This window comes from Melospiza georgiana, chromosome 8 (genome assembly GCF_028018845.1).
Source record: "Melospiza georgiana isolate bMelGeo1 chromosome 8, bMelGeo1.pri, whole genome shotgun sequence".
In the NCBI taxonomy this organism is placed as follows: Eukaryota; Metazoa; Chordata; class Aves; order Passeriformes; family Passerellidae; genus Melospiza; species Melospiza georgiana.
The window spans coordinates 25,109,086-25,125,108 of NC_080437.1; the positions used below are offsets into that span (position 1 = coordinate 25,109,086).

Genomic DNA, 16,023 nt, shown 5'->3' on the forward strand with positions numbered 1-16,023 from the left:
TAAAAAACAAAATACAGCTCATTGCTATAAGCATCATAATCATGACACAGTAATTTCTTTAATATCACAAAACAGACATTTTAAAATAGGAAATATTTATATCAATGTGCTTTTCAAATATACTCATAAATAATAAGATTCCGCACAGAATAGCCAACTCTTGAAGACTCGGATTATGGCATTTCAAACAACAATTTAAATTATATTTGTGCTGCTTACACTAAATAAACAAAATTTTAAAAGTAGATGCAGTACAGAAAATAAGTGAGGAATTCCCATGCACTGACTTGGAAACATCTCTTCCCAATTACATCCCAAAGAGCCAGGCAAGGCTTTCCCTCTTGGGCACATTCTGTTCAGTTTTCTCTCACTGCTGAAGAAGCCACAGCTGTTTTCTGTCAGGACACCCAGTGTTTGTGGGCCACCCCCAGGCAGGGATCTGGGGCAGAGCAGGCGCTGTGAGCTCATCCCACGGCACAGCACCCAGGCTGTGGTACAGCCCTGCCCTCAGTTTGCCTTGGTGGAGCCAGCTGCCCTGCTCTCCTCATGGCTTGGCACAGGAGTATTTCCTACCCTGAGGTGACTGGTTACCGAGGTGTTCTTTCCAAGGAGTGAAGACAAGGCACAGGCCTGCAGAACAGCGAGCCAGTTCCTATGACAACTTTCCACTGCAGCCTGGCTGGAGACCATTAATCCACTTTCCCCAGGCCAAGCAGCTTCTCCGTGGTAACGCTGCTTTGTGTAGGATTGTCACCCGTGCCCAAGCAATGGCAAATTCCACGCTACTGAACCACCACAGCACCACCTCCAGAGCACTCCCTAACTCAAAATGCCCACAGAACGATGGGTTCACTGAGTGTGACTGCAATTCTGTCTCTTGCTCAAGGTTTTCAGGGAAGAGCTGTGGTCAGCCCTTCTTCCTGCACCTCCTGGCAAGTCAGTATCTACAATTCTTGCAGGATTCAAAGGCTGCAGACCCTCTCAGCTTGTCCTGGAGCACCAGACCTGCTCTGCAGCCAGCCTGCGCCATCCCCAGATAACAGCTCACACTGCAACAGCTCACCCACCCACCCATCACTTTTCAACAAGAATTATTTTATTAAACTGAACTGCAAGTAAGAGTTATGATGGGATTAAATAAAGCTATCTGTTTTTTCAATACGCATCATTTAAACACTGTATTCTAAGAGTTTGCTTCCCTTCTCCCAATGCAAAAATAATATATTTGTATATTTTTGAAGGAAATAAACCACTCCTTTCAGTGTTCCCCAAAAAGCACAATACCACCACAATGTTTACCAGTAAACACCAGACTAAGCTGTCTGTTTAAAAAATCAATCCCCTGAAAGTTAAAAAAAAGTCTAGGATAAATATTTCTAGTGATTTTAATAAGGGTCTATTAGCTTTCTCTTCAAGTTATATTAGGAATCAGACATGACAAGGAGTGACAGTTCTAGGGGGATATTATTATCATCATCGTTACGATGATTAAAAATTGCCTACGAACTGGAAATCTGCCTGGGAAAGTTTCAGCCTGAGTCTGATTTTCGCTAGCGTATATCGCAGAATCATCATATAACACTACTGCTACCAATGCAAATATACTAACGGGCTGCTAATTTCAAAACTCAGCTGAAAACATCTCTCCCATTCTTACAGCTTTTCTCCCCATTTCTCTCTGCAATTGTACTTGATTCAATGGAGCATTCTAAGCGCAGTTCGGTGGTGCATTTGCCATACAATTTGTTTGAATGACGCTGTACAGAGTAAAGGTTGTATTGTGCTATATAATGCAACCACGACTATGCTTGAACAAACCCCAACTGCTGTTAATCAAACCAGCAGGTTCCTGAACGATCCTTTGGACCCTGGACTAATGGCAATAGATTATTTTAAATAGCAGTTCCACTCAAAAATATGTTTAGGTTGACACGGGCTGACAGGGACAGTGGCAGACTTCCTGAGCTAAGCTGATTGATTTGCATGTAAAGCACTGGGGTTTTTGCTCACTGCTGAACCACAAATTCAGCACTTGAACCGAAGATCAAAATGCAGTTTTGCGTTTTCTTTCTGGTTTTCAGAGAAACCACGCAGCACTAGTGACAAATGAGTATTTGGACCAATACATTTCAGCTGGTGACAATGTTACTCTAAACTGACAGGGAGACGTTTTTAAGTGACTACTTAGAGAGTATTTCGCAATCTTTGATGTTCAAACAATAAATCTTACAGAGCTAAAAGAAATATTTTAGAACATGAGCGATTATGGCTTGGGAGGAATGTTCTCAAGACCACGTCAAAGAGGAGCCTTAACATCCAGCTTGGCAGCCTTTAGAAACACTAGCAAGGGAATAAACTTGAGCGTTTCATAATCTCGGTGGTTCCAGGAATTTTCAAAACTGCCTGTGCTACAAGAAGCAGTACTGTCGTATAAAGTCATCTGGTCTATCAGAGAACCAGTGTAGGTTTGTTTCCATCATACATTTTGCAACATTATTTTTGGCATGCAAGGAGGGATTAAAAAAAAAAAAAAAAAAAAAAGAGTAAGCAAAATGCGAGGAAAGCAACCTTGCACTGGTTTGTTTTATTTATTTATTTACTGGTGCCTAGCTCCTGGCTTTGGGTTATCAACTCCAGCCTGACACAGCCGGACTGCCAGGAGCAACTCGAACGGAGCGGAGCGGAGCGGAGCGGTGACAGCGAGCCCCCGCCCCGAGCTCCGGCTGCCCGGCCCCGCGCCGCTCGCTCCGCGCCTCTCCCGGTCGGGCGGCCGCCGCCCCGGGGAGCCCTGCGGGCGGGAAGGCGCCGCCGGGACCCTCCGCTCCACGTGGGGCGGAAGGAAAGCGGAAACGGAGGCACCGGGTGCCGGCCCCGGCCCTGCTCACACACACCGTGCCCGGGGCTCGGCCGGCGGAGCGGGCACGGAATCGCCGCCCTGTCACGGCCGGGGGCAGCTCGGGGGGCTGAGGCACGGCCGGGGGCTGCCCCGCCCGGGGCGCGACGGGGCAGCGGCGGGTGCCGGGGCAGGGCGGAGCAGCGGCGGGCGCTGTCCCGGGGGTCTCCCCGCGCCGCCCCAGCCCCAGCCCCGGCCGCGGGCTCGGCACCCCCCTCACCGGGGCGCGCGCCCGAGGGAGGGGGCGCTGCCTCCCCCGCCGCCCGCCCCAGCGGCCCCCGGCGCGCACCCGCCCCGCGCGCGCTCCCGTCCCTCGCGCGCTTCCCGCACCCGCCGCGCGCGCCCGCGGCCGCTCTCACCTCGCGCCGCGCTCGGGTGGAACTGCCCCGCACCAACTGCCGCAGCGCCCGCGCCGCCCGCACTGCGCAGGCGCCGCCCGCGCCCCGCCCCGCCCCGCCCGCCCGCCGGCAGGGAGCGCGGGCAGTGTGCGAGCCCCGCGCCGGCCGCACGGGCCGCGGCCCAGGGAGCGTCGGCAAAGTGCCGAACCGGCAGCGAGCGTGAGGGGAGTGCGGGCCGGACCCCGTGAGGGACTCACTGCGGGAGCTCGGCCTGTCCGGTCTGGAGAAGGGAGACTGAGAGGGGCACTCGTCAATGCATAGAAACCTCTCAAAGGCGGGTGCCAAGAGGATGGTGCCAGGCTCTTCTCAGTGGTGCCCAGTGACAGGACAAGGAGCAATGGCCATAACTAAACCACGGGAAGTTCCACCTCAACCTTGCACTGAAGCAGGGTTATCCTAGAGAATGTGGCACAGGATTGCGTCCAGATGGTTCTTGAACATCTCTAGTGAGGGAGACTCCACATCCTCCCTGGGCAACCTGTAGCAGTGCGTGTTCACCCACACTGCACAGAAGTTCTTCCTCGTGTTCAGGTGGAACTTCCTGTGCATCAGCCTCTGCCCATTGCCTCTTTCCTGTTGCCTGACATCACCGAGCAGAGGCTGGATCCATTATTGTGACACCCTCCCTTCAGATATTTGTACACATTAATGAGGTCCTGTCTCTTATAAGGCTGAACAGGCCTCAGGTTTTTCTCATAAGAGGTGCTCCAGACCCATGACCTTCTCTGATGAGGAAAACCTTCATGCTGAGGGTGGCAGAGCACTGAACAGGCTGCTCAAAAGGTTATGGAGTCTCCATCCCTGAGGACATTCAAAACCCACCCAGACACATCCCTATGTCACATGGACCCTGCCTTGTCAGGGGAGGGATTGGAAGATCTCCAGAGGTCTGTTCCAACCCTAACAATTCTATGATTCAGTGTGGCAACTCACAGAACAACCACACAGCCCTTCCTCAGCAGCCTCCTCCAGGCCTGGCATCGCTCCACACAAAACCTCTGGTGCTGCACCCCCAGGCCTGCACCTCCCTGGCCTGCCTGAGCTCCCACAGTTCTGTCAGCCAGCCCCTGCGTTGCTGTACCACATAATGCTCATTTTCAAAATCTGTTACTTTGTCTTAGTTTGCCATTGAGTTTACAATACCTTGAGCCAGCAGCTTAAGGAAGCATGGGCTTCAGTAGCAAATAAAAACCTAGTCACTCTACTTTGACATCAGCTCCCCATGTTGCACAATGTTCATTTATTTTTAAGCTCCACAATGTCTGAGAGAGCCAGAGCTTTAGTTAAAACATGATTAATCATTGATACTTTGGGGAGTGTGTCTGCAGTGCAGACTGGGACAAGGCTGGGGTCAGTGTGTGCCCCGTCTGCTGTCAGGAGGGTGGTGAGGAGGCCCCCAAGCAGCTGGGGTGGCAGAGGTGATGGCTGGGGGCTTGGGGGACAGTGACCACAGCAACGGGCAGGCGTGTTCCATCCCCATCTACTGTGAGCACAGACTACATCCCTATACCTTCAGGCACGGCCACTAGGTTGGGCAGACTGAGGGATCATTGTGCAGAGCAGAAACTGCCTGTGGTGCCCCCAAGTCGTGCCACGCTGGGTCAACACCGCCACAGAAAGCTCAGAGCAAAACAACCCTCCCCAGAAAAACAAGCCTCACCTTTTCTGTCTGTTTTTCCTGACCCTGGAGGGCTGGAAAAAGCCTCACATTGGGATTCTGGCCACCTCAGGTTGATCCCTGCCAGCGACAAGGGTGATGGCAGCCATCCATCTACCCCACCTCATCCAGGCCCACTCTGCTGTGCCAAGCCCCTGGAACACTCATTCAATCTCCTTTTCCATGTCTCAGTGGTAGCCAGAGGCTGGGAATGTGTGCCTCACACTGGCAGCAGCTCTCCTGTCCCCACTGCCATGATGCTTCCTTCATCTCCCCGAGGACTCCCTCAGCTTTTCCTACTGCCCTCCACTCTGCTCTGGGTGATAAGGCTCTGCCACCACCCTCTGGCACAGGACACGCAGCTGGGCAGGGTTTTGCTGACTTGGCCCATTGTACCTCTCCAGGCTCTGTCAGCCTTGATCCATCCCCTTCCAAGGGGAAACACCCAACAGCAGCAGAACTATTAGTTCTGGCTGTAGCAAAGTCCATTTTTGGTGCCAAGCCTCTGGCAGGGAGGTTCTGCTCACAGGGAAGCTCAGCCTGCACTTCCCAATACCCTGGGACATCTCACAGCACCTGCACCGGGCCCCCAAGCAAGAGTTTTTACTTGGAGATGCAGCCATCTGTATTTGTCATTTCCATGCATCCTCATGGTAGGGCCCCTCCTGAAATGTCTGTCTGTGTGTCTTTCCAACACATAACCCCAGAAGACTCACTGAAGCCAACAAGGATGACTAAAAATGTGAAATGGCTTTTCTGTGAAGGAAAATGAAATAGACAAATCCTTTCATCCTAGGAAAGAGGTGAAGTGGGGTAAGGTAGAGGTGTGCAAAATTCTGCACAGGGAGGTAGGTGGGGAGAAATTGTATCCCAGCTCTTCCACTGTGTTCCACAAGCCAGGGACATAGAATGAAATTAGCTGGCAGCCACTCTGAAACATTAAAAAAATGTTTTCTCATAGAGTGCATTATCAAACTGTGTGTTGCAGAGCACAATGGCACGCAGGACGTGAACTTGCACTGATTAGATAAGGGCCAGTAAACAGAGAGGTGACTGCTGTCTGGGGAGCCCCAGAGCTGCAGACAGACAGAACCAGAGAAGTTATACCAAAGAAGCATGAATCTCCCACTGTGAGAAACACACTCCTGAGTTAGAGGGATCCAGTACAGCCATTTTCCTACTTTTGTTAGTGTGTTTGTGTGTGTGCAATTAAGCAAATGCCTCCGTCCTCCTTACGGGTGTGTTTAGCACTTTCATGTTTTCTCCGTGACTTTGCTGCCCTGAGCCAGAGAGCTCTCCCTCCTGCAGGGGGCCAGACCCACCTGTGCCACAGGAGATCTGGCAGCAGCCTCCTGGAAGACACTGGGATTTGCCTTTTTCCCACTGCTAGCAAGCATTTCCCTCTGGTGAAGCTGCTGTGGTGAGGCTGGGGGGTAAAGCAGCTGCCCAGAGCTTTAGTTTCATGTGCTGTGCTGGCCAGGAGGTGTGTGTCCCACTGCCATGTGTGCACAGCTCAGAGGGTGGCTTTTCTCTGTGACTCACAAGCCCAGGCAGATTGCAGCTCAGGAGATAAGTGGTTTAATGAGCCTCATCAGCAGGCAGATGCTGTGTGGAGAGTATCACAGAGTATCACAGAGATCACTCCTACTGTCTCACATGCAAGACTTGATTTTTGAAGTAAATAGGAGGTATGAAATGGTCCTGGGTAATTTAATCCCTAATACAACCCATTGTTGTTTCATTGGTGCACAATCCTTAGCTATGGGACTGCTTCTCTTTGGTTTCCTGCTTGTTTTCTACCCTTATAAAGCTCCCCCTGATGCCATGTGTCTCTGTCGCAACAGTTACTCAAGTGTCAAGGTTTCCTGATGCTGAACACATCACAGGTACTTGCTGTGCTTTTGGTTTGTGCCCACTTGTCCAGCTTGTCATCTTGTTTCAGGTCTGACATGCTTTTCAGCTTTTTTCAGCTTTTCTGCAGCCTTGGAGTCGCAGCCTTGTTCTGCAGGACAGCAGCGCTCGCTGTAGCTTAGTGACTCTGATCCCTTGTGCTCATTCAGCCACAGAGCCCCAGCAGTCTCACCAGCAACTGGCACAGGTCTCAGCTGTTTCATGCAGCTCCTGGGTATGTAATGATGTCAGAACACCTTGACCCCTTTCCTGAAGACAAAGGGATTTTATCCCAGGGTCTTTCCCCATGGAAGTCAGCATTTCTACTACCTTTTAGTTCATGTGCTGGAGGAGACTGTGACACTCTTAACTCAGCTGTTAGGGTGCATATGTGTGGCAGTGCTAAAACAGCATGAGTGAGGATGCCAGGGTAAGCTGCACTCCACTTTTCCATGGCAAAGAGAACCACAGAAGCCTCTATCATTAGCAATAAGCATCAGAGCAAAGTCAGCAAAGCAATGCCACACACAGAACTAAGCGGAGCTGGAAACTTCTCTGTTCCTTGGTCAGTTTTTCGCAGTACCCCTGACTTAGGATATTGTAATGCAGAGTAGGAGACACTGAGGAAATGGTAAAAGGCACTTGTGTGTGAGGAGTGTGTGAAATACCTGGGGAAAAAAACAGACCAAGAAGAGGATTTCAGCCCTGGCAGTGTGAGCCAGGTAGCCCAGGCGAGGGTGAGGATAGCTGGCAGCCCCACCTGTGCCAAGGCTCTCTGCCTGGGATGCTCTGCCATCAAAACGTGAGCTGCTTGGATGATGCAATTGTGCCGCTCACACTGCAGCTGCACATCGAGCTACCTGCACTGAAGGTATTGCTCAACCCCAGCAACAGCTCTTTTGGAACTCACAGCTGTCTCCAATGCCAGCCCTGGCTTGTTTGTCCCCCCTGCTCATTTGCTGGAACTCCCTCATGATGTCCTCTGGTGACCTGTGAGGACAAACAGGGATAAGTGGAGTAGAGGAACAGGGCATCAGTGCAGATCTCTGTGCCACAGAGATGCACAGCAGGGGACAGGATCCAAATATTGCTCATTTCACCCATGTTTCTCACACTCAGATCAAAATTAAGTTGTTTTTCCATCTCATAGCTATATTTTTTGCTGCTGCTCCCAGAATCAGTCACTTCTCATTGGTCTCTTGGACGTCCTGCACTGGGGTGCAGGCAGTGCACTTGGCCTGGAGGTGGAGTGTGCATGTTCCCCCCTTCCTGTCAGTGATACAGCCCTGGGTACTCCCAGCAAACCCTAGCCAGTGGGAGAGCCCAGCCTGCTTGCATGGACAGTAGAGAAAGTGAAGTGCTTCAGTTCCTGGCAAACAACCTGAAGGCAAAACCCTCCCTGTGTGTCACCTGTGTTACATCTGGACTGACCATTATCAGTCTTTGTCCTGATCTCACCCTCCTCCAGGCGTACTCCCAGCTCTGCACCCCAACAATCCCCATCCCCATCCCAAGGAGATCCCACACAGACATAGGCACCCTGGTCCTCATCAGAGAAGAGGGGCTGGAACCAAGCCCCCAGGACACCTTCAGCCCAGACACATGCACAGCACAGCTTCCCTTGAGCATTGGAGAGGACAGCTGGGGATACCCCAGCAGGAGTGATTGATGTATTTATGGGTGGGCACATGTGTGTCTGTCTGTCTTTTGTCTCTCTGGGTGCCTGCCTGACTTTCTCTCTCCACCTGCCCATTTCTGTCTGCTTCCTTCTGTCTCTCTTCCTTTCTGCGTCTCCTTGCCAGTGCATCTGTGTGTCTCTCTGAACGGCTGCTTGCCCCTTTGTCTCTGGCTCCGAGCATACGAACGCGTATCTTACAGTGAATTCACCTGACCCTTTTCGCATGCCTGTGCATCCGTCTGTTTCTTTGTGTGCGTGTGACCTCGTCCATACGCCTGCGTATGTTTGCATGCTCCTTCTGCGTCCGTGTGACCGTCTATTCCCCGCACACATCTCTCCCCGCATCCATCCATCCGTCCGTCTATCCGTCCGTCCCGCCCCGTGCCCCGCCCGCTGCCACAGCCCTTCAGCACCGCGGCGCACGGACAGCTCCTGTCGCCTCCTGCCGCGGCGGCACCCCGCACCGGACCGCGTACCGGGTACCGCACTGCGCCGCGTACCGCGCACCGCGCACCGAACCGCACCGGGCACGGCACGGCACGGCAAGGCACCGCACCGGGCACGGCACGGCAAGGCACCGCACCGCACCGGGCACGGCACGGCACCTCACCGGGCCCCCTCCCCGCCGGAGCGCTCCGCCCCGCGCCCCCTCCGCGCCGCGCTCCGCCCCGCCGTACATAAGCGCCGACACCGCCGCCGGTGCCCCTCCGCCGCCATGAGCTACAGCGCGGAGCCGGCGGCGCTGGCCGCCTCCTATCGCCACCTCTTCGCGGGGTCCCCGCGGCGCACGGAGATGCTGGCGGGCCGGTGGGCGCGCCCGGGCGCGGAGCCGGAGGCGCTCCGGGAGCGCGGCGCGGAGCCGCGGCGGGCGCAGGGCAGCGAGAAGGAGCAGCTGCAGGGCCTCAACGAGCGCTTCTCCGGGTACATTGAGCGGGTGCGGGCGCTGGAGGAGCGGAACCGGGCGCTGGCGGCGGAGCTGGCGGCGCTGCGGCAGCGCTCGGACGAGCCGCGCCGGCTGGGGCAGCTGCTGGGCGGGGAGCTGCGCGCCCTGCGCGCCCGGCTGGAGGAGGCGCACGGGGAGCGGGCGCAGGCGGCGCTGGAGCGGGCGCGCCTGGCCGAGGAGACGCAGCGGCTGCGGGCGCGCTGCGAGGAGGAGGCGCGGAGCCGCGCCGAGGCGGAGCGGGCGCTGCGCTCCCGGCAGCAGGCGGCCGAGGCGGCCTCCCGCGCCAGCGCCGATCTGGAGCGGCGGGCGGAGGCGCTGCAGGAGGAGCTGGCGGCGATGCGCAGCGCCCACGCCGAGCACCTCGCCGAGCTGGGCGCCGCGCTCCCGGCCGCGGCCCCGCCGCCGGCCCCGCGGCCCGACCTGGCCGCGGCGCTGCGGGAGCTGCGCGCTCAGTACGAGGCGCTGGCGGCCCGCAACCTGCAGGCGGCCGAGGACTGGTACCGCGCCCGGTGCGCCCGCCTGCACGAACGGGCGGCCCGCAGCCAGGAGGCCGTGCGCGCCAGCCGCCGGGAGGCCGGCGAGTGCCGCCGCCAGCTCCAGGCGCGGCTGGTGGAGATGGAGAGCCTGCGCGGCGCTCACCAGTCTCTGGAGAGGCAGCTGCAGGAGCTGGAGGAGCGGCACAACGCCGAGGCCGCCGGCCTGCAGGTGAGCCGGGCGGCGCCGGGAACCGTCACTGTGCCCTCCCCTGGCACCGGGCAGCGCCGGGCGCTGGGCGGCACCGAGCATCCTCCTCCCGCGCCATCCGCACCAGTCGGCTCCTCCATCCCTGCTGCCACCCGCTGTGATGTGTAGCACCGGGAATCTCATCCCACGCCAACACCCGGCGCGGTGCCGCACCGCTACCCGCGTCCCTGCACTCTCCCTCCCCTGGTCCTGTGCAGCGCTGAGCATCGCTGTGGCCTGCAAAGTGCTGCAGCACAGCTCTGTCCCCTGCAGCAGCCCCTCCCGCAGTTCTGTGCAGTGCTGGAACCCCCCGGCCCCATGCGGGGCCCCCCTGCCCCACATCACTCAGCACCATCGCCCGCGCTGTCCCGATCAGTGCTGCACCACACAAACACCCTCGGCACGGAACAGCACCCACCCCTCCTGCCTTGTGCAGCACCCACCCATGCAGGCGGTGCCCCTGCAGCGCGGCGCAGCACCAGGCATCCCTGCAGCCCTCCCACCACCCAGCATTGTGCCTCTCTGCCCTGCACACAGATCCTGCCCCACCATGGCATTGCTTTCACCCTTTATCCAGGGGCAAAACCCCAAAGGGCAGATTTTGGGGAAGCAGGCCAGCACACTCCTTCCAATGCTCCCTTCCCACAGGGGACATCCCACACGCGGTAGCGCTGTTTGGGACATCGATCCGTCCCTGTCCCTTAAGGACCAGGTCCAAAATTGCCTACACATCATTGTGGGCAATTCCTCGAAGCTGTCTGCCCAGGCTTGGCCCTTTGCCCTGTGGCCTCGCTCTTGGCACCTGCACTGCAGAAATTGGAGGTCTGTAAAGGTTAAGTCTGGACTTGCAGACACATCCAAGCATTTTTTATGTCTGTGGAAAGACTCATGAGAGGCAGACACTGAGTGCTCCATAGCTCTTATTCCATTACTGCAGTATTGCCACATTTTCTCGCTACAGGGAAATGTTCATGATTTATAATAAAATGAATCATGAGATTGTTCTATTATATGGCTGTTAAATGATCTGTGGTTTCTAAATCAAACCATTTCCTTCTAAATACTGAAACAACTGCTTTAATCATACATGGAGGACTCAAGTAATGCCTTGTCATTTCCAAGGCCAAATTTTGCCAGGCGCTCTAGGATTCGTGACTTACTTCCAAACTGCTTGCAAGCTTCCTGAATAGTTGACGTGGTCTTCAACAATTTTTGTGGAAATAGGCAATATAAAATATTACCTATAGTGAAAACATTATACACAGTAATCTGCTTAAATACTCTTGATGCCATGTGAAAGAGGGGTCCTAGGAGCAACCTATCAATTGGGAAAAAAAAATTAAGCAACTGGATTAAACAGCAACATAATTGAAATTGCTTTAGTGACAGCATGGCAGTGCTTTTCTATATGACCCTCAGGATCTACTTTATGTGTAGCAATACTTAAAATTCCATTGAGCAATGTGTGTGTGTATCAGCTAAGTAATTTCCTTGGCTGCAAACAGTGGAAAAGGTTAGAAGTGTGTCTTGAAAGAGAATATTCCTATTGTCTGAGCTTTTGAAATGATCCTGCTAAAGGAGATGTCTTTATAATTGTGGGCTGCCCAGCCAAATCTGAACCAACATGCAAGAGCTTTTTGTTAGGGCGCAGGTTTGCAGTGGTGTGAGGAGGGGATTTTTGTTCTACCAGCTGGCTGAGCTGGGTTGTGGAAGAGAGGTGCAGAACAGGAACAAGGACAATCAGTTTTGAAAGAGTTTTTTGCTAATGTGGACTACAGGCAGAGGGAAGAGGGCTGGAGGCACAAAGAGTCGCAGCAGCAAGAGTGGAGCTGTCCAGGGTGGGGATCAGCTCAAGTCATTCCCTCCTGCCCTGGCTGGGCACAGCAGCAATCTGTCTGCATCGGAGCAGAGGCTTTAACCTCTACAGCAGCAGCAGCAGCCACGTCCTGCAGCTTCTCAGTCGATGAACTCCCCAATGAACTCCTCAGAGGCACAGCCTCTTGCAGATATTTTGCTGTGGAAAATGGTCAGGGCAGCACAGGTCACAGCAGAGACCACAAGGACGGCTCCTAGATCACATCCTGCAAGGCAGGCTGTGCCCAGCTAACCCGACAGTGCCATGCTCTGTGCTGCAGTCAGGATGAGCTGCTGCTCTGAGGGGCTCTGCTCAAACAGGGCCCACTGCAGCAAGGTCAGCACAGCTCCCTGCTCCTTGGGCAGCCCCACCTGCTTTCACTGTGTCTGCACTGTCCACGAGGGAGGTTAGGCAGGAGAGGAAGCTGGGGAGGTGATAGGAATGGGAAGGGGACGAGATGAGGATGATGTGGCAGGACAAAGATTGCTTGCTGCTACAGAGGATCTGGAAGCAATTGCAAAGTCCTGGCTCTGGGAGGGGATGCAGGAGAGTGGAGGTTGGCAGTGGCCATTGCAGGGCTCTGTAGGCAGGGCTACATCGTGGCTTAAGTGCAAACTGCTGACTCATTCCTGTTCCAAATCACGCTCCTCTGGTGGCACAGTGGGGCAGCTGGCAGCAGGAAACCTGATTGGGAAGAGCCTTATGGGAGCAGGTTTCACTGCTTTCAAGCTGCTATTTAGATACCTAGATGCATGAGGGAAAAATAGAGACTGCTTGTTTTCTGAGAAAAAAATAGAATAAAACATTAGTCTCCTTTGTTAGCAGGAATTCTGGCCTTTGAGTCCTCCACATCACAGTAGAACTGGTTAGGGACAAAAGGCAGGGCAAAGCTGACAGGAAGGATGCTAGAAGGACGCTGCTGTCCAGCTGACCTCTTGCAGGGCAGACCCTTGTCTCTGTAATCTCCCCAAATCCCTGCATTCAGAATCCCCCACTTTGAGGCTCTGAGGCATTTTCTCAGGAAGGTGACAGATTTCCCCACCTGGAGGGGACCCCTGGCAGCAGCACCTCTCCTTCCACCTCCTGGAAGCATGTCCCAACCCTTCTTAAGCCCTGCAGATGTAAACTGCAGCCTTTCTTCTCCGCTGCTGCAGTGCAGGGTGCTTTCACTTGTCTTGTTGAGCCATTGCCTCTACTTTGAAGATGTTTAAGCCCAAAACTTTCCTCTGTAGCAGCTTGCCTTTCCCCCACAGGACTGGGGGTCCCACCACCATGCACTATTTGCTTATTTTACAGACCCCACTGCAGATGGGAACTGCATGAATCCATCAATGGCTAAAGCCTCCCCCATTGCACGCACTCATCCCTGCTTCTTCATCCCTGCTAGCATGACATTTCATGGTCCCAAGCCCCTGGTGGGATGTGCTGTCATGGATCAACTGCCCATTGCAACTTTCCTGTCTCTACAATGGGCAAAGCAGAGTGGGACTGTGGGAGAAGTCCCTGTTCCAAAACACAGGGCTGAGCACCCTTGCCTTTGCAGGACACCATTGGGCAGCTGGAGGATGACCTGAGAAACACCAAAAATGAGATGGCACGGCACCTGAGGGAGTACCAAGACCTGCTCAATGTCAAGATGGCCCTTGATATCGAGATAGCTGCCTACAGGTAAGGCTGCTCTACTCCTGCTCTACCTGGGCACTTCCCAAGCCCAATCCCCCCTGTCCCAAATTTCCCCAACAACTCACTAGACTGGGGTATTTTCAAGGGCCCAGAAAATACTTGGGTCCACACTCCAGGAGCACCACAAGCATGTTGTTCATCTCCCTCACCTGGATCTGCCATACTCCTGCCTGGGGAGCAGCCATGGCTCGGTGTCCTGCCTTGCTCCAGCAGCTGTGAACCACTTCCCTCAGCCATCCCAGAAGCAGTATTTTTTAATGGGCACAGTTGGGGTTGGAAACTTGTCTCTCTTGCAAAGTTAAATGTAGATGCAAAAGGCTGTGCTTTGGGTATTTATTTTCCTGCTGTTTCTGGTGAGGAAAGAAGGGAGAAAGTTGCTCTCATGTACCCCATATTGCAAGTCTTCCAGAAATGGTTGACCAAAATATGATTTTGAATCAGTTTCATGGTGCAGTGTGACCTGTGGTGATGGCTTGGGCTTGCCTGCAGGGCACAACATGCTCTCAAGTTTTGCAGATGTTTCACATCCCCATACTAACCTCTTCCCTTGTGATGTGCTTGCAGGAAGCTGCTGGAGGGAGAGGAGACCCTCTTCAACATGGGAAGTGGCGGCCTTACATCTCTCAATTCTCTCCCCAGCCCCACTTACTCCTTCCAGCCAAGGAGCTTTAGTTCCTCTACTCTGTCCTTCAAAGAGGAGGAGCAAGGAGAGGTTATTAAAGTGACCTCTAAAATATCATCCAGCAGGGCTGAGGTGATTGAGGGGACCATAACCTCTGTCAAGAAGAGAGGAAGGTTAAACCTGCATGGAGGAATCCTTGCCAATGCAAAGATGTAACCATCAGGACCCTGTTCACAAGCATTTGAGGGGGAACAGTCTCCACTCGGCCTTGAAACTGCTCCTCTGGGCACGAAGCCGCACTGGGCTCGCAGGAAGCCTCCCTTAAAAACACAAACCCAGGGATGGCTTCCTTGCGGGTCCTGCCACTCAGAGGCCGAGCTTGGCACATTGCTCCCTTTTAAATGGGGTGGGGGCACACAGGACAGGTAGCTAGAGATGCATGTTGGTCATTGTGGTGGTGGCACATGGACTCGTTACACGCTCCCTCTCTCCTCCTGCGGCAGGCGAGGGGCAGCCAGCTGGGAAGGCTGCTGAGCCAGCACTCCGGGGAGGGAAGGGAAACAACTCAACATGTTTACTGTAACTAGTTTCATCAATTACCCAAATCCATGTACAGCTAAACTTTTCCCCACTCCTCAAACTGTAGCCATTCACTTTTAACCCTAGAAGCACAGAAATAGCCATACAGGACTGTAACTGCACCTGACATCTGATCTCAGCCACGTATGTTTTGAACTATAAGGAATGTTACTTTTTCTTTGTACTGACAAATCTTGTTTTCTGACAGCACTAGTCAAGCCAGGCATGTGGGGTTTATAAGCAGCCGGCACAGGACAGGGGACTGCTACACTGGAGGTGAAGGCACCACCTCATTTGGCATCGCTGTCTCCCAAATATGAGGGTCTGAGGGCCCCTTGTTGGGCTGCACAGTGTTCACATGAAAACCCTGTGCCTAGATTAGCATCGTGCCCCAGCCAGCACTGGGAAGCTGCAGGACTCCTGAGCACCAGCCCGCAAAGCATCCTTGTCTCTGCTCTAACTGTTCCAAGGTGTGCCAAATTTGATATAGGATTTAACAACCATAGGTTTCCTTCAATGCCTTAAATTGCCAGCGATCGCTTTTGCAAGAGCCGGAGCCGCCGTGTTGTGTGTCAGTGCCCTGGCAGGACGGGCAGTCAGCACCAGACCTCGCTGCCCTCACGGTGCTGCCAGAGTAGTTCCTGGAACCAGCAAATTGTTTGCTCGCACTCTTTCCTCTTCTATTGTAAGGCACAAGTTAATAATTAAAAAAAGAAATAGTTGTGTGGATCAAACTGAGCTGTTTCGTTGTCTTTGCTGCTGCGTCATCTTGGGAACGCGCGTCGGTGTCGGGCCCTCGGCTGGTCCCGTGCCCAGCAGTCCCTCTGGGCCCCTGCAGAGAACTTGGGCTTGGGGTGCAGCTGCCAACCCCTCCTGCTGGGGTTGAAGGTAAGGCTGGAGCCACTGACGGCAGTGGGGCCTGTCTGGGGCTCACCCCAGGTGCCTGTCATGGTGGGCCTGCTGTGTGGAAGAGTTTGTGGCCAGCTGGCTGAGGGATCAAGGTCTGCCACGGCCGAGTGCACCCTCATTTGCTCAGGAAATAGACTCTGAGGCTGTGATTTGCATCACACCCCTGACAGCTCAGTCCCAAGGTACCTGTCAT

The 16,023-nt window shown here is 54.3% G+C and overlaps 2 protein-coding genes across 2 annotated transcripts in view; one reads left to right on the top strand and one right to left on the bottom strand.

The window, feature by feature from the left end:
* Positions 1–3,319, bottom strand: part of NT5C2 (5'-nucleotidase, cytosolic II) — a 59,329-nt gene extending 56,010 nt beyond the window's left edge. Inside the window, exon 1 of the mRNA XM_058028820.1 lies at positions 3,253–3,319. The gene's annotated coding sequence lies outside the window, so the exon portion shown is untranslated. The remainder of the gene's footprint in view (positions 1–3,252) is intronic.
* Positions 3,320–9,212: 5,893 nt separating this feature from the next.
* On the top strand, positions 9,213–15,655 carry INA (internexin neuronal intermediate filament protein alpha). Its single transcript, XM_058029517.1, has 3 exons — positions 9,213–10,164; positions 13,581–13,705; positions 14,285–15,655. Exons 1-3 carry the CDS (start codon positions 9,232–9,234, stop codon positions 14,556–14,558), a joined length of 1,332 nt encoding a protein of 443 aa, XP_057885500.1. The 5' UTR covers positions 9,213–9,231; the 3' UTR covers positions 14,559–15,655.
* The last annotated feature ends 368 nt before the right edge of the window (positions 15,656–16,023 follow it).

Bases quoted from the DNA above. Each gene is read 5' to 3' on its own strand.
- INA (XM_058029517.1), top strand. From the start codon at position 9,232: ATGAGCTACAGCGCGGAGCCGGCGGCGCTGGCCGCCTCCTATCGCCAC. The intron at 10,165-13,580 runs GTGAGCCGGGCG...TTGCCTTTGCAG, and splicing joins CCGAGGCCGCCGGCCTGCAG to GACACCATTGGGCAGCTGGA. The intron at 13,706-14,284 runs GTAAGGCTGCTC...ATGTGCTTGCAG, and splicing joins ATCGAGATAGCTGCCTACAG to GAAGCTGCTGGAGGGAGAGG.